At 41.0% G+C, this 19067-nt stretch overlaps 1 protein-coding gene across 1 annotated transcript; it reads right to left on the reverse strand.

Annotated features, from left to right (window-relative positions):
• Nucleotides 1-5361: 5361 nt before the first annotated feature.
• LOC117412888 (GDNF family receptor alpha-4-like) lies at nt 5362-18176 on the reverse strand. The gene is made up of 8 exons (XM_034927115.2): nt 17546-18176; nt 12803-13078; nt 11938-12030; nt 10906-11251; nt 10449-10558; nt 8454-8588; nt 7740-7861; nt 5362-7200 (listed from the first exon to the last, which is right to left on the reverse strand). The coding sequence occupies exons 1-8, from the start codon at nt 17643-17645 to the stop codon at nt 7033-7035; spliced, it is 1350 nt and encodes a 449-aa protein (XP_034783006.2). The 5' UTR covers nt 17646-18176; the 3' UTR covers nt 5362-7032.
• Between the last annotated feature and the right edge of the window lie 891 nt (nt 18177-19067).

Here is a 19067-nt window from a genome sequence, read left to right on the forward strand (position 1 = left end):
CACAAACTCTGGGCATATAAATACTATTAGGCCTGCTCTTTTGCGCCCCATGCTGGCAGGGGTAATTAGTGCAAAATCTCAGCTTCCTTTTGCAACGTACACTGTCCTTAATGCGTGATATACTGCTCAACGACATAGCCGGGCTAATACAGATTTTCTATCCCCCCCCAGTGAAAGTACAATGAGGTTGTATTTTTTGGCATCCTCATGTAACGTTCCAGTGTTGGTCTGAGTCACATGAGCCTAGTTCTTATTATCCCTCTTTCCAGTCTGGGGGATTTGCATTTCATCCCTCACTCTGAGTCTGCTCTGCGCTCCTCTCTGCAGTGTGGATTTGGGTGTTTAAGTTGCAAGTTTCAATCTCATGTGAAGCCCAGAGGAACTCATTCTTTCTTGTTGCAGCTCAAGATATTTCCCAATCCGGCATTAAAAGACCATTCTCCCGTCTTCTAAGAAGACATAAACACAGGCCCGTGGTACTGAGCATCAGTTTTTAAGAGATTGCTGACTTCACAATCCTGTTTATCACTCCCAATCGGACTCCCATTCATGAATCCTGTTCTGAAGACCCGTTGCAGTTCTCCTGGCACTTGTATTTATTTACGCCTTTCAACATGCAGATGGTACTTTCCTTTAATAGTAAACCCTTTGTAATATTGGCTCCAGCAGTAATAGTTTTCTGGTTGTGCTATAATGTGCAGTTGGTATGATTGGTGTGATTGAATGTGACGCTTCTTAAGGGACCCTCATGTAAGAGAGATGCTGCACAAAGCTATCCTGATAAATTAAATAATAATTTACAAAATTAAATAAATAATTTCTATGGGGCTCCCGAGTGGCGCTTCCAGTAAAAGCACTCGCGTAGAGTGCAGGATGCACCCTATAGTCTGGACGTCGCCGGTTCGAGTCCAGGCCATTCCTTTGCCGACCGAGGACGGGAGTTCCCAGGGGGCCCGGGTGGAGGGAGGGTTAGGTCAGCCAGGGTGTCCTCGGCTCACTGCGCGCCAGCGACCCCTCTGGTCTGGCCGGGCACCTGTGGGCTTGCCTGTAAGCAGCCCAGGGCTGTGTTATCCTCTGACGCTGTAGCTCTGGGTGGCTGCATGGTGAGTCTGCAGTGTGTAAAAAAGCGGAGGACAGCGTGTGCTCGTCTTCACCCCTCCTAAGTCAGCGCAGGGGTGGTAGTGGTGAGCTGAGCATAATAAAATAATTGGACACTACTAAATTGGGGAGAAAACAACAAAAAAGTAATTGCAGACTACTAAATAAATAAATAAATAATTTCTAACAAATTCCTTTTCATTTGCTGCCTTCCAAAACGGCATTTTCTTAGGGCACTTTACACACAATCATCATCCTATTTGCAATAAAACTGTTCTGTGGTGTAACCATACATTTAAGGCGATGCTTATCAAATAGCTAAAAGCTCCCCATTAAATGAAGCCAATTCAACGGATAGAGAAGCCGATTAAAGACATTGCTTTTTGTTTTGAATAAGTGTTTTCCAATGCATCAGAAGTACCACTCGGGGCTAATTTTTTGCTTTTCTATTCAGTTAATTTGCTGAAATAAATATGCAAAACAAATTTGCAAAACTGCAAAACTTTTTTCATGTATTTTTTTTTTTTTTACTGTGTGGAAAGCACAGTGGAAAGCTCTTCAGGCTGAGAAACACACTACTGCTCTCTGTCCTGCTGGCTTCAAAGCTGTCTGTCTCAGTCTGCCATTGCTTTCTCACCACAAAGCAAGTCAAAACCCCACCCCCCAAGATCACAATCTCCAATAGAATGTGCTTTATAATAAACACCAGAGGCTCTCATTCAGATAAATAATGTTTTCTATACAATCGCCTCTTTCTTCAGATGCGTGCATTTTGGAAAAAAAACTTCCTAAGAATGCAATCGGCTAAAAATTCAAAATAAATAATGACTGCAAAATAATGACTGAATTGAATTCTTACAGAAAGCTAACTTAAGGATACCAGTAGCTAATGAAATGGTGGAATAAATGGGCAGACCTAACTCTCCTAGACCCGTATAAAGGTCTAGGAAAGTTAGGTCTGCAGTGTTTAGATTTAGTCTATTCATGCTCTGCCAACCACAGCACAGGTGCAGTACATCTCAATAACGCAAGCACTGATACAGAGAGACCTTGGATTCAACCACATACCCATACTGACTCTTACATCTAGGTTATCCTTGTAGCTACAATTGCTGCACAAGGCTTAAATATAAACAACAAAACGTTCAGTACGGGATAAACCTATTGCAATTGCCATTGCACCTGCCTAGCCCCATATCTGTTAGTGTTGTTGTACTCACTATGTACAGTGCTCTGAGGTGTGCCTCCCATGAAAAGCACTTTGTAAGTCTTGAGTTTGTTGTTGCTATTGTATTGTAGACATCTTGCCTGTGAAACACACCTAACATTCCAGTTAAAATGGTGGGAATTGTAATACTCTAACCAAGAATAATGAGGATCAAACTGCTGACCCTGTGGTTGCTAAGAGACTGTGTTCCCATTCTGAATAGATGAGCTCTTTGATTCCAGAAGGTACTCTAGTAGTGTATGTGGTGGAGAGTCACAGCAAGCTGGCTGCAAGGAAAACCAATGGAACAACGTAGAGAAAATAAGAAACAAAAAGTAGAAATGGCATTCAGCCAGACAGAGTGAAGAGACCTGTCTTTGACTTCATGACCACAATGCAAGCATTCTTTCCATACTATCAGTTTGTCACTTTATGTTAAGTAGTATTAAAGTATCGAAGTAATATTGTACCAACATGTAAATGCTGTGTGCTTACACAGTCCTTAATATGTATTGTAGCGATCTCGGTTAACGCAAGCAGGCGCATCACACAGGGCGAGGCTTCCATACACAGGCGGAGGGCGGGCGCGTACCCGGGACCTCTCGCACTAAACCATAGCGCCGAAACTGCTGTACAAAAAAGCCGGCTCCTTTGCAAGGAGCGTATATCGGGCTGTCTTTGTGTGTGATTACGTCAGCTACCAGCCTCGCTGCTGCCTTCCCCCATGCAAGCTACAGTATTACTAAATGCACTTTTTAAAATATAAAATGAGCTCTAAATTAAACATATTATACATACTTTGTTATTAGCCCATATAGTAATAGCACTTACATGAAGCATTACATGTTGTGCCATTGTAAATTATAGTACATTTAGTAAATCTGAATGTGTATCGCTGTGTACTTACAACTTGGTGAATGCAATTTGAATTATTTCTGAACTGTACAGTATAATGGATTTGTATTACGGACTTTACGAGTGCATTTACCCACTTCAGCTCGGGAAGTCAGAAGTCGACGCAACCTCTTCTGCTGGCTCTCGAGCGGTGTGTCAGTTTCATCACTAAACTCTCCGGCAGGCTCACAGCTCATTTCTGAAAATCAATACAGCTCCAGAAGGCACTGATTTCATGGAACAGGCTCAATATCAGAACATGGCTCAGAATAGACATTTTATTTCGAAAATTGAAGAAGCAGCAGCCTCACACTCAGATGCACATTGCTATCAGCATGAGAACCCCCAGGTCAGGGCACCACTCGGCTGTCAGCACGGCTTCTGTGTCAGTTTCTTTATTGATAATCAGTGTAAATGATAAAACAAACGGTCTAGCGGATACTTCTCCAAGCATAAATCACGCATGCAAAGATTTATTATTCTTTCTCAACTTCACCACTGCGCAATCTTTGAAAAAACAAAGAAGCAGAGAGCTCCTGAAACTGACTCTAATCACTTTAAAGGGAGCTTTCCTTCTTCCCTGTCGAAGAGAGATGTTTGAGGATTTCAGCCTACATAAATTGCAGAGAAATACACACAGGCATTGCTGTACAGTATCTATTCCCAGTGGGGTCACCATTATCCGTGAATAACTAATGCAATGTGCTGAACTAAACCGGTGCATTTCTCATAAAGAGATGATCCCGGGGGATCCGGCAGCAGTGTTATAGCCTGATTGTAAGGCAGAGCCGAGCAATACTTGCTCTGCAGCCTTTGGCTTACTTCTTACTCGTCATTGCTGAATATGATGTCAGCTTTCTGCCTGATGCATAAAGGAATTCATGTTGCATTCCTGGGCCCTGGCATCTGGGCTAATGGGACAGTCAAGTTACTGGGAATCTGCTCTCCTTTCTCTTGCTCCCTCCCTTAACAGCCCCATAAAGTGGCCATCAATTGCTATAAAGAAGTATCTGTTGGATGGGGTTTCATATCAGAGCCACTGTAAGGTGGAAAATATGGAGACAAATCACTTTAGTGTCTTTACTCCACTCAGCACTCAATAGTTTTTAGTTTTTCATTTTCTGTAAAGCAATGCTACAAACATTTTCTTTAACCTTTGAGACACCCCCAGTCCCTTCAAAAATTAAATTACAGCTAACCAAAGCATACTGTCATTACCTATACACAACAACGGATGAAGCTGCCGTTGCAGATACAGATTATGATTGAAAAACACTGGAGGTTAAGGGGTTAAAAACAATGATGGTTGATATGCAGTGCATTGCACTCTGCACTTTAAAAACAACGTTTATAATATATTTTTCATCACTACAACACAATTCTCCTCCTCTTCTTTTATTTGCAAGGTTTCTTTTGTAAGACAATAATCCTTCAGTGCAAGAACTATTTATCAAGGTGCTTTTTATTTCTATTAAACATGCAGGTAGGTAGTTGCATTGTTGTTTTTATTCCGGCATGTTAGCAGGTCTGGGCAAGGAGGTAAACTGAAGCATGATGCACCTACTGTACCTGTTTCCTTTGTTTGAAACATCTGCACATCATACATGCATGTTCTATCACTCACTGTGCCCGGTGGAGCTGCCCTCTTCAACATCATTATCATTAGTCAGAGAAGTTCAATTAGTGCACTTTTCTTTAATGTCCCTTTCATCTCTGCATGGGAATCAGATTTTTTTCGTACCAGCATTCCCAACACTACTCGGGGCAGTGAATTAGTACATAGGTGTTAGTTTTCTTAACCCAATGTTAATTCCACTATGATCAAAACTGGGCTTTGTGGAAATTGCCAGCATAGGTTTCCTATAGGCTTGTGTTTGTTCAAAGAGAAGAAACAGATTAAGGAACACAAATAAATACCTGAATGAAAAACAGAATATGTTGCAAATTGGACTTTATGCTGTATGTGTTTCCATGACTAAATTATGATGACAGCAGCCTTCATGCAGTTAATTAGTTTTGCACGGTTTGCACAATACTGAACAACAATTACTATACCAATCAAAACAAAAAAACAGACAGACGAGAGAAAGAGAGAGACAGAGAGATACATTTGATTTACAATCAAATATTCTCATTCAATAAAGGAATACTCAATGGATAAATAAATGTAGTTTATTTTTATTGATGGTGTTATTTCCTACACTTATAAAACAAAACAGACACAATCTAAATGCAAGTACTTAACAACAAAGAGAAACTAAAAGAGCAGAATACTCCTTTTCATTAGCCTGTTCCAAATTTAGCTTATTGTTACATTAAAATGTTAGCGGGATATATGCAGTATATTTACAAAAATACAGCAATTGTCTGAGTACAACATAGAGTTTGGAAAGGTGTCGCGGATACAGTTTAAATTAGATTACAAATTTACAGACCCAAAGCACAATTGCAAGAAATGCAGAAGTGGGGACTTCACAAGCTTGTGCATGCAACTTTTTTTTTTTAAAACCTAAAAACAACACTATCCATTTCCATAAAAGTCTTTCTAACCAGTCTCAATACACTTGTGCATTAATTTAATGCATCATTTCTTCAGCACCCTACGCAATACCTTTTAGTTCAGCACATTCCGAAACCTCATTCTCTTACACAAACACGTTGATTTGCTTCATTAGAGAATATGGGTACAGTACCTGCAGGACCATACATCACCTGTTTAGCAATATCAGTATGAACGGCTGGCATGTGCTTCTGCAATAATCTGTAGGGGAACTACAAAGGGAAAGTAGGGGGGTGGATACATTGAGTACATATACTGCTATGTATTATATTGCAGGAAAAACACCTCTCTGATTTGCTGCTGATCACAAGCAAAACTGTAAAGAAACTCATTGCACTGCTGAATTTGTTTGGCTAAACCGTCTAATCGGGTGAGGATGAAAGGCATAGCTGCAACAACCGTCCCTCTTTTAACACGGGGCAGTAAATGCACAGCACTTCAATGTATTTACTGGCAGGAGGATGCTGCATGATTATATAGTCCCTGGTAGTCATTGACAAGATGTCCTTTTAACAACAAAAACAGTACGGATAATCAAAATGGTAAAGGTCTGAACATGTGTAATAATCACACAACTAAATTCTGCCTTGAAACACAAATTCAGCAGCTGCAAGCTGTCCTTTAGTTTAATATAATGTAAGCAAATGAAATATAATGGTAGCTCTTCCAGGAGGTAGGGAACATTCAAAGTAACCCATCATTCATCTTGGAAACCAGTCTCTTACATCTGCTCTATCACCAGGAAGAAACCCATTATGATGATGTTTGACAGCCTCACAATTGATCTGCTTTTTAACCTTCCGATGGCTCCAGCAAGCAGCTCACAAAGACTGCCGGCTCTGTTCTGTACTGCAACGGTTACTGTTTTTACTTTCTTACTTTTTAAACTTGTAAGGGGACCCCCTGAAAAAAATATAAAACAACACACACAACCATTTCTACCATGATTACAACACAGTGGGCCATACTCCACACTGTAGATCAGGTTTATTTGTGAAATTACATTTATTTTGGTTGATTATTTTGTTGGAGCCATGTGATAAAACAAAGGCCACACAATTGCATTGATTTCAATGGATTGCCATTGGCATAACAGCTAATCCAATGGCATTCCTGTGGATTTGCAACCACTATTTTAAAGTGTTGCTGTGCCAATGTGGTTGGAGGAGGAAGGCAGGAAGGGGGGAGGGGCTGGGAGAAGAATTCCCCGATTCTGAAAAGTGCAGAATGTTCTTATTTGTAAGGGTTGGGTCCATTTTCTGGCTCCTCCTCTTCACAGCCACAGGAGCAGGAGAGCTCCCTGGAGCAGCAAAGTGCAAAGAACCAGCGTTCCTGACAGCCAGAGCTGCCCCGCTCCTGACTGGACGTTAGACGCCGTGGCTTTCTCCGAAATAAGCTGAATTCCTTCAAAGCTTTCCTGGTTGCCTTCACTCTTGTCTACCTACGGGCAAGACAGATGGGCATGAATATTAATGGTGCCTGATTGATGCCGTGCCGCTTGCTGGCCTGCAGGCAAATCCTTTCCTCGCGCCTTTTCAGAAAGGTGGAGCAGCAGCATCTGTGGGAAACTTGTCAGCAAGAAAAGCGCTTGACAAGAAACAATGTTTCCCAAACCTTCAAACTGCTGTTACGTGTGGCGATCATCCAGTAGTTGCAACCACAGGAATGAGCCTGACTAGTACACTCATAGAGCTTTATATTCCAATGGTAAAATAACCATTAAACCTTAACCTTTACATCACAAATTGCACAATAACCAACGTACTTCATTTCTAGTTCTGTAACTTTAACAGGTGTGTTTTTTTTCCTCATTTTGAAACTATGAAGTAATTTACACTGAAAATCATCCCCCAATGGCAAGTCTTGCCAGTTTATTTTATTCCATTAAACTCCAACCATCAAACCCCCTTCCTTCGCCCTACACTCATTCCATAGTCCCCCCCTGCCTTCTGAAGTCATGTGATATGTGTTGACATGTACCTTTCCTATCTCGACTATAGCGTTGCCATCATCGTGCTGGTAGTGCTGAGAGGGTCTCACCGAGGGCTGGGTGCCCTCTAGTGCGTATTGAGCTGTGCTGGTCAGAGCGCCAATGGAATTCACTGCACACCAAACAAGAGAAAACATATTGGGGATTTCTCATATACTTTAAAAGCCTATTCAAAACAAAGGTCTAGAAATAACGCTTTTCTACGATGTTTAGAATGCTAAATGTTTCAGAGTTCTGTTGCTCTAGTATTGAGGGTTTTGATCATTTTTGTATGTTGCTTTGACTGACTGCCTTCAGTCGTGGTAAAGTATCACAAGATTTCACAAAATCAATATTCAAGCAACAAAACTTAACCAGTTAGAATGATTGCAAATCAAATTTTAAAAAAGTAAAGGGGGAAGGGGTAAACATCTCTTGAAATGGTAGCTGTATGTCTTTTAATATGACATATTTTTATACATGGCTGCTTTGCGGCAGGTGAATGGAGAAGACATACATGGACGATGCATGCTGTTCACTCTGGTTTACTCGAGAGAATGGAGAAGACATACATGGACGATGCATGCTGTTCACTCTGGTTTACTCGAGAGAATGGAGAAGACATACATGGACGATGCATGCTGTTCACTCTGGTTTACTCGAGAGATTGGATATGGGTGCTACAGACATGGGACTTGCTGTTGCTGTTATAATGCGCTGCTCACCAAGGCAGATGTTCTGGGTGAACATCGTAAGGATCTTGTCACACTCCTGCTGCTTGTTGCCACTCCCCTCACAGGAGCACCACTGAGACACCTCAGAGCTGCTGTTGCTCTGGTAGTTTGGGGTCATGATGGTTCCTGGGAGAGAAACGGGAGAAACAGTTCATTCCTTCATCAAAACCTTATTGCTCACATATTTCCCTGGCCAGATCCACCCAGCAGCAATACATTGTTATCAATCTGCAAAGCCTTCAGCACCAGGTCTTGAGCAGAAGCTGACTGTGTTTTGAAGTGGCTTCAGATTTCACCAGACAGACACAAGCTACGACACAGAGCATTATAGATTATATGTTGAACACACTGCTGATGGTGTTTATGCTATTATACAGATCTGGAATAAGCATTTGTATTTTTCCATCTGTGGGACCAAACTGTACTTTCTTCCTTAAAATAGATGTGGGGCGCTGGTATATTGCTGCTAGCTACTTCTGGTGAAGTCTCCTGCAGGTAATTAGCCAATCACATTGTGAATTGCGTGCCATTAACTGACAATAGCTGATAAATTTGGAATTTCCCCTGCTAACATAAACAGATGTTGTCAAAAGACAGATAACAGATTGCATTGCCAACACCAGCACCAGCCCGTCTGAGTGATGTTTACACCTTGCATCTGTGACAGCAGTGGTCCAGTTTAATTAGCCTTTTTTCACAAGTAGATAAAAAAGCATTGCCCTTATATTCCTTGATAGACAGAACCAATTGTCAATGCATGTACAACTATAATTGTGTAGCAGTTTTAAATACTGCCATAAACAGACTATCATAGAAATAACATGATTATTACTTAAATTCCCCAGTTACATTGGTTCTAATAGTAGAATAGCAGCAATATTCTAAACTTCTCTGTAAATCCCAGTGTAAAAACGTAAAATGAGACAAATACCATTGGATGTGGAATTTGTATTAAATCTCCAAAAGGCATACATCTCGTTAAACAGATTTTTTTAAATTTCCAACAGCTTTCTCTGCAGGAAGGCAGAACTGGCAGACACAGCAATCCCAGAAGCCCTTCTGCTCTGCTGCACTTTGGTTGTTTGCCGTTTAGACAGATGGATCAACAGTTGGGTCTTAATTGGGACAGACTGAAGTCAGTCCAAAAGCAAAAGTCGTGTTTGGATGAAGCTGCCAAAATGAAAATAAAAAATAACAAACAAACGTTTTACCTTCAAACATGCTCCAGCATTTATCATGTTGGGCTTTCCAAGTATACCTAACAAGAGTCTTTTTTTTCCTTTCTTGCCTGTCCAATTAAATTATGGGTCAATATTAGAGCCCAGAACCACAGTTGTTAGCTACCAACGACAGCAGTGCACCACACAGAAGAAGGGGGGCACAAGAGACTCTTCCATTCTGTTTCACTGTAGAAGCTTTTTCCAATCTGTTACTTAAATATTTCATCAATGAAATAATCCGGAACATAAAAGAACATAAGAACGTTTCTGATCAAGGGGAAGCCATTCGGCCTATCACTGCTTGTTTGGTTAGTAGTAGGTGATCGATCCCAAAACTCTGTCAAGTCGGGTCTAAAACAACCCCAATGAGTCAGCATCAACAATTGTATTATTAACAAAGGAAACATGTGCGCTCTTAGAGCAGCACAGTTACTTAACGCACCCTTGCAATGGAATAGAATGGAGGAGATAGAAGTGCCCCTGCTCTAGAGTGTAAAGCAACAGAAAACTAAACTAAACAAAGCTAACTGAAGGAGGTGAACCTTACATTGTGACACAGCAGAGGCTCGGCACATGGGTGCATGGGTATGTGGGTGAGCACCTGTGTGTGAGAGTGTGGTGGCCATGCTTACAGAACCATACATTTACTTGCATTTGTTGTTGCTGCTTTACCATGCTTTCCTATACCAGGCTGTGCTTTTGTGATGGTGTACCACAGAAAACCTTTCGAAGGGAATTAAAGACAGAACACTGAGAAGTCTTTTACCGATCAGTCCTGAGTAAGACTTGAGACAGGCGGCTCCGTTCTCTCTCAGACAGCCTGTTGTGGAGATTGGGGACGGCTGACATTTGGAATGAAAATCAGCCAGCCTGGACCTGGGATAAGAGAAGGAAAGAACAATACTGTCATTAACACTATAAAACTCAGCTTTGGCTGTGAAACTGTGGTGAAACAGGACCCAGCTAATGTGAACAAGACAGAGACAGCTTCTCTCAGCTCCCTCCACACTTGGCTACATAACAGAACACATGTGTTTTTAATATTACTGAGACACTGTTAGAGCTGAATCTGCAACATCTGCAAGGTCCATTTCAATTTTGTGCTGTCTGCAAATTTAACAAGTTTGCTGTTTGCATGTCGATCCAGGTGATTTGTTTAAAACAGTTCAAGCACTGACCCTCTTGCTTCCCACACTTGCTACCCCAAATGAAACAGCACTCACTTGCACAGCTCGTCCTTCAAGCAGATCTGCTGCAGGTAGAGACAGTTGGGTTTCTCCTTCTCCTCGAAGGAGCAGGAGGGCACGATGGCCATGCGGCGGCGCTCTCCACACAGGGCGTTGCTGCACTGGCAGAAGAGAACGGCAAAGCTGTACTCCTCGGGCACGCGGTCCAGGAAGCGCCGGAGAGCTTTGTGACACTTCTGCCGGTTGCAGGTGTCAGTGCCGCTGACCCGCTTGGTGCAGGCCAGCACGTACTCAGAACGCAGGTTTCCACACTTCTCATACAGACCGCAGGCCTGTGCAGCCTCCAGACACGGGTTATCCCATTCCGTCACAATACTGGAGCCTGAGAAAAGAGCAGGGGACAGTCAGGCTCTAAACGAGCAAGAGCCCTGAGTGTTCTCAAAGACTTTACTCCAGTCTTTTATTAATGTAACAAAATGAGAAGAAGAGGGTTGCATGGTGTACTTGACTGTATTTTAAAGCAAGGAAAGATCTCGCTTTTTAACCTGACATTGAACATGACTGTATGCCTTGTGACCTGAGGCAGGTCATCGCAGGCCTCTGAAGAAGGATAGTCACATCTAGTGTGGTGACTGAGCTGCTGATTTTTGGCACCGAAAGTGGCTGATAGCTGGAGGCTCTTCCTAATGGCTAACTGGCAGAGGACTGGGTTCACAGTCCACGCTCACACACACTGGGAGCAGTTGTTTGATTCCCAAGCCAGTGGACCATAGAAAGGTAACGGATATCCTTATTAGGATCTCAATCTGTCTCATACAGGCTCTTTTGTGTAAACCTGTGACCATTGTCCTTGAGATCTAAAACAAGTAGCTGGTTCATTAGTCTGCAGCCTCTCCTGTTAGCCCAAGGCTTAGGTAGGGCTGGGAGTTACAGGCTAATTACCAACGTCGACTTCTGATCCCTACATCTGCTCATTAACTGTATTAACATATACTAATATCAGTTTTCATCCAGCCTGTGGGCAGGCATGTTGTTTCTGGTAGTGGCAAGACTGTTTTTCTTTCTTACCTGAAACAATTGCTGCTAGTCTGGAGTTCTGAATGGCCCACATCTGGTCTGTTTCTAGATCTTCATAGGGAGAGGACTCCAACTCATAATAACCTGGGAACAGAAACACAGGGGATTTAGCACGCTGACCAATCCACAATACAGAATGTGTTCAATAAATCACACAAGAAAGGTATTGTACTGTTGTGGATCTGTTGGTAAATGCTAGTGGAAGTTGGATGAAGTCTATAACCTTGTCCTATATGAGAACAGGGCTATATATATACCAGGTTCTCTAGCAAATCCATGCCCATCGAAAATGTACAAGGCACTTAACACCAAGTAACTGTGAATTACCTTTATGTACGTATAAGCATAGATTTAATAACGACTGTGTTTAAGTAGATGCCTCGGGCCTGACAAGCTTGAACACACAGGCTTTTGCTCCATGAGCCTGCCCTGATAAGAACAAGACCCACACAGGACAGTCTTCTCCTGCTGAACAGGTGGAATGTGAGAGCCAACAGTCCAATTGCTCTTGACCACACCCTGCTGTGTTCCTTATAACACGATATACTCTGGCAAAAGACCCGTTCAAAATCTTCCTTCAGTACCGATACTGCTAAATATCTTATGAATGAGTGCTTTTAAAGTTTCTCACATCACTTTTTTATAGCTATCTACAGTAGATAATGCTATGTATTACCATTTAGATTATTGATTTTAGAAGCAAGAATTACACATGTAATTACACAAGAATAACTACATGCTTATTACAGTGTACTTACAAAAGACGTTACCATAGTAACTACACAGTAACTATACTTCTTGCAGAGGGATTATTTCCCCATAAAGACGTCAATGCAAACGAGGGTGCGAGCCTTACTGTTTGAGAAGCGGACTGTCCAGTACACTGTGAGGCAGTGCTCCTCCCTCCTGTTTCCACGGTGACATTTACAACGAAGCAGGGGACTTTGGGCCAGAGCGGCCTCGGCAGTCACGCACTCCTTCCTGGCCTCCGGGCCGAGGGGAGAGACTGCCTCCTCAGCCGCGCAGTACTCCAGCACCCGGTAACTGCTGTTGCACATGCTATCAGACACACAGAGCCGCTCTGCCTCCACGCAGTCGTGATGGAACCCATTGTGACCCGCCTGCAGGCTGCCTAGGGGTCGGGGTGAGAGGCGGACAGAAATGTGTCAAACAAAACAGTTAAAGATTTTACTATTTGTCAGCTTTATGCAGGTATCATTTTCACTGTTCCCAGTATTTTTTGCACTTCGCTTTATACCATGCTTTTCCCACAGTTATACCATGCATTTACTACAGTTTATCCTGGTTTGCCATTGTTTTTTTAATTTGCTTTATCATACCGCTCTGTGCTTTATCATGCTTTCACTGTGCTTTATTACACTTTGCTATGTTTTTCCTATGGGAAACTTTTATAAGGGTCATTATTTCCTTCTTGGACTCCACTTAATACATGCTGTGGGACATGTCAATGAAAGGGACATTACATTATCTCCAGCACTATGCCTTTAAGTGGCATTTAAACAATTATTTTGTACTGTGTCCAGAAAACTAATGCACATTTAATTAGCTGGCCCAGAGAGCATACTTCCTATAATATATCCCACTTTCCATACATTATTAATGCACACTTTTATAAGATGCTTCTGGATATTGCAGCTGGACAAATGAAAATCACCATCACTTTGTTCAGTTGGGGTTTAACTATTTATGAATTACCGCTGTCTTTCAGCATAAGACTAGAACACAGTACCGGGACTGCACAGCTGATTGTGTAATTAGTGAGGAAGATGCATTAGTCTGCACTATGATAGTTACAGTGAAGTTAAACTGCAGACATTGCTATTGCTATGCTCCGATGTTGAGCCATCTAGCATGTTCCTTGACATTACATTTTATATGCCCATAGTTATATATTCAGTATTTAGCAATATGAAGCAGCATCTTAAATTCAAATATCTACAGAAAAAAAAGTCTCTCTGTTCTAAAACTACCCCAATTTAAAAAAAAAGGAAATGCTTGAAAGATAGCTAAATGCAAAGTATTTTTCTCCTGTAACAAGAGAATTCTGTGGAAATGTTTGATGCAAACCTGGTAGCTATCAATGCATACAAAGTCACACTGGAGGTGTATAGATCCCCACTCGCTCTCTCTTAGGTAAATCCGTTCACAGAAAGGTTACACATAAACAAAGGGATCACTCTCCTTAGAAAAGATGAAACCATAGAATATGATGAACTATTCTAATTTATGGTCTGTTTGACCCACAGCGGTATCTTGCTTGTGGCTCTACTAAATAAGTCACATTGCTCTATCTTCCTGTATCTGCAAATGGAAATATTTTTCAGTACAACTCTCAAATCAATAGCTTTCTATTGGGAAGGATTTGGAGAACATTTTGAAGGTTTAGCGAATGTCAAATGTGTTGGTTTCTATAGCAACCTATTTTGAAAAACGTTTTTTTTTTACATACATTTCTGAAGTTTTTTTTTTTTTGTGGGACAAAAGTGATTCAGCATTTTTTTTAAGGCAATGAGATTAGGTGTGTCATTGTGTTCTGCAGCATGACCCAGCTGAGTTGCTTGCCAAAGCAAGACATAAAACATATGGCAACTGTACCTTCGTAAACCAAACGCCACGTTATTCAACAGTAGGCTAGAATAATAAAATAAAATCAAACCACTAATCTCTTTCCTTAGGAAAGATCTGAGGATCTGCAGTATTATTATGGCTACGGCAGTATCTGCAGGCTGCATTGTGTCAACACCACACAATCTAACCATGATGGTGTCTCAAGGCCGCTTCTGGCAGTGTTTGAAGGTGACAGATGCCTGTTTGACGCAGGTAACTACAAACCAGTGAATGCAAGAACGTGAGGCAGCCGGACAGCTTGAAACAGTCCCCACCTCTTTGGATGCTACCTGTGAGACTACTGCCTTTTACAAAGCTGGAGACACTGAGGGTGTTTTAACTTACTGTAGTACTTGCGCCTCCAGAGGAATGTCATTGTGGGCTTCAGTTTCCAATTACCTCAATTAAAACACTCTAGGTTCTATAAAGTGGCATGCGATTTTAAGATGCTTTTATGTTATGGCCATCATGCTTCAACCTGACCAATTATAAATCCCAAAAAGCCCCTACAAGCATTGCAGACATTAGAGAGGCAGAAATCAATGAAGAACTGTCTGAAGAGAGGATTCTCACTGTCATCCGCGATCATCGCTAATGTATAAACCTTCAGAAAATGACTATCTGCATACCTGTCATATGTGGAATCTTAACGTGGGATATCGATTTCTTAAACACTCAGGATTTGCAGCATAATCCCCAAGAGCTCATGATGCAAACCTGAGGCTTTATCAGCTTAAAACACAGCACTTCAGGGGTTAATGCTGCAAGCTCCTCCACCACAGGGATTACAGCATGGAGCTCTGTTTGAGTAAAGGGTTAGTTGTATTCCAAGAACATTTGGGCGTTTGAAGACAACTGCAATATTTAGAGACTACATCAAGAGCTTCAGGATGCTGAAATCAAACAGAAGTGACTCACTAAGCAAATAAAAACAGTAATGATTCGGGGCAGAAGTTTACATTCCATTTTAATGAAGACACAATGCTTTTTTTTTTTTACTATGCTTATACCATGCTCTGATGACCATAATTGATTTACCGTACGAATCATGATTTCACTGTGCTTTGATTTATTATTCATTTAAAGGGATCCTAAATACTCCTTAGTTGGTTGTTTGCTATAACTATAATACATGTTAACGAATACAAGTTAATTGCAAACTAATTGCTCAGTGCAATCAGTTCTGGCTAGTGTGGTAAAAATTTGAGTATGAGAACGAGAAGATTACTTCCAACACATAATTATTTCATGTGTTAAAATAGGATTTATAGATTACTCCAGAAGCTCAATTTTGGGTGTAAAGCTGTTTACAGGGCTCCTAACTGTTTGCACGCTACTTCCCACTTTTTACAGCTCGTGCAGTAAGCTGTGACAGTGTGCGCTTTCTTTAGTATCAGAAAGCTTGTATTCCTCATTGCTTATTTTAGAATGACGAAGCCTAACTGTTCTTTCATTCCTTGTCAATAGTTCTAGAACGCAATGCTCCAAGGCCATGGCAGAGAGGTTGCCATGATTAGAGGTCTTAGGTAGTTAATCTGATTGGTTTGGTACTCCTGCCTTCCTGACATGGTCAGCTACCTACCAGACTTTCTATTGCTGAACAGGAATAATAGATTTCTGATGTGTCAGTATTAAGGTACACACACCTGAATCCACACAAAAGCGTCATATGTACCACACATTTTTTGTATATGCCGATAATGGTGTGGTGTAAAGTAGACTCAGTTATGGGCAAGACAGTAGATCTGACAGACTGCTAGGCAGGTGCTTCACACCAGGAAGAATCTCAAAAGTAGTGGCTCCAAGTAGATTTTGCTTTGAGGAATTGGCACATATTTCTCCAGAAGATTTACAATCAAATCAGTGCCATCCTGGTAGCCCATAGTGGCCCTAGAACGACTTTTGATTAAACCATATCTACAGTGTATCTTCCATCTGCATACACATGCATATCGTTCATATGGATACAAATCAAGCACGTAGAGATTCTACTGTACTCCCCCGTGTGGAGGAAAGTAGTATTGCAGGTAGTGTTCACACAGTTTTAAATGCAGTGCTTTAAATGCTAATAACTAATGTTTTGTAATGTATTTATTTTAGCGCATCACATACACTGTGTCCTGAATACTTTAATATATTGCAGTAATGTTACAGTATATTTTGGGGTGTAAGAGCTGTTTTGTTTTATTCTCCATTATTATTATTATTATTATTATTATTATTATTATTATTATTATTACTATTATTATTATTATTATTATTATTATTATTATTATTATTAGTAGTAGTAGTAGTAGTAGTAGTAGTAGTAGAAGCAGTATACTTTTTTCAATTGTCTACAAAACAGCATACACTAAAAAAAATACACTTAACTATAATTAAAACCCATTAAAACCCTTGGCGTGCACAAATAGTCTATATGCTATTTTTGTTCATCTTTACCCCAGTTATTTGCCGTGCCTTTTTTGATACAGTGAAAGTGTGTCCGCGTGTACAGAATTGACTGGAATGTCCCGTGGGATCGTTCCAGACTATATTACCAAATGTACACGCATTAACACTTCCTGTAAATTAAGACCAACATTAAAAATAAGGTCAGTCTGGTTGTTAGATAAAAATGTGCAATACAGTAAAACGACACCGTGTGCTCCTCACATGCAGTCCAACACTGAAATGCACTTTCACTGGATTTTACTTGAAGTCAAAAAGTCACATTTATACTTTCCAAACGCAACAAAATAACACCACAATGAACAAGCCGCTTTCCTAACAACAGAATAGCATAGCGACGGAAACAATAATGATCGCTCTTACACTGTTATTAATTCCGAAACTTGAATTGTAACCAGAGACAGGTATTCATCATAAGCAAATACAATAATATCGCTCCATGACAAATCACATGGCGTAGCATATATTTTGCGATTCGCGTCAGTTTAAAAAATACAACTACATAAAGAACAATACTTACCAGAAATACATACATGAAACACAAATCCCCAAAAGATCATGATAAAGCTGTTGAGAGAACACTGATCCAATCCCGGGAAATGTCTGAAGAAGTTTCCCATCACCTAACACTGTCTTTTATTATTATAATTATAATTATTATTATTTTACGAATCCATTATTCCAGAGCGCCAATTAAACACCACTGTACCGCTGCGTTATATCCAAAATACTCCTTACGAGTCCAAGGAAGGCGCTGTTCAGTTGTACTCAGTTTTGTTCGTCCAGTCCACAGTGTCAGTTTTTAAATTGAATTAAAATATACTGCAAAACTGAACGATACTTTTCAAGATAACCTGTTAATAACAGAAAAGACGTATGCTTTTCTCTACAAGTGGTCTACTCAGTGGCAATATGAGTGAAGCACATAGGGTTGTCTTCTGTCTCCGACGGTCGTGCGTGTGTGTGAGTGTGTGCGTGTAGCAGGTCCGCTATACTTGCTTCAGAACGTCCCTTCTAATTATGCGCTGACCATGCCCAGTGCCAGTAATCGAATGCTTCACTCAGTGCGATCACATTATGTTTAACACGAGGAGCTTTGGCGTGACTGGTCTTGCAGTGATCATCCACATTCATTAACTTGAATGATGTTACAGTGGCGACTGCAGAATCCAGCAAGACACACTCCGCCAAATACGGCATGCTTTACAGACCGTGAGCGGAGCAGTCAAGGGGGGGAAACCGCTGCAGGTGCTGTACACTGTATTTGCATTTGGGGGAGGTAAATATAAAGTGTTTGAACTTCTCTGTCTCCAAGCATACACGCTCACCTTAGGCTATACTCTGTACAGGTGGACTTTTGTATTCGTTTTGGAGTTAACAAAGCATATGCGCAATGTAACATCAATGTGAGTCTCCGCGTTTATTAAAGGAGCTGTTAGGCTATTCGATTCCGCTTTTAATGGCAAGCTTAAACGGTTTTAATAATTCATAAATATAAACTAGAAGATCAAATACATTTGCTATATTACATCTCTCTGTAGCGCTGTTGAATAACCAGGGCTCCAGTTCAGCATTTAAACACGACCTCTGACACTTCTTAGTGCTGTAGTTAGGTGAACATTTCCCACAGCAGCAGTAAAGCAGCCAGTTTTCGCCTTTACAATATTGAGAAGTTTGACTGCAGTCAAAAGTTTTGCGCTTCTATTTACAACACTTCTTTACACAAGGGGAAATTATCAGTTGGGGTGATATCAGGAACATAATGGTAAATATACACTAGGGCTATAGGAAATCAAACAATTTAAACAGGATATTAAATTAACAGTTAATACGAACACGATAAGCAAGTTTACATTTACGAAAATGGAACACGAGGTTCAGTTTCCACTGGCCCATCATCATAAACTGCTCAACGGTTCGGATACTTTATTGATGGGTGCCACCGCCACCATTAGCGTCTTCAAAAACGCATGCATAGGCTACACCAGCAGCAAGTTAATAATGTGAATTTACCTTACAACGTGTTTTTAATATTATGGATA

Source organism: Acipenser ruthenus, chromosome 23 (genome assembly GCF_902713425.1).
Source record: "Acipenser ruthenus chromosome 23, fAciRut3.2 maternal haplotype, whole genome shotgun sequence".
Lineage (NCBI taxonomy): Eukaryota > Metazoa > Chordata > Actinopteri > Acipenseriformes > Acipenseridae > Acipenser > Acipenser ruthenus.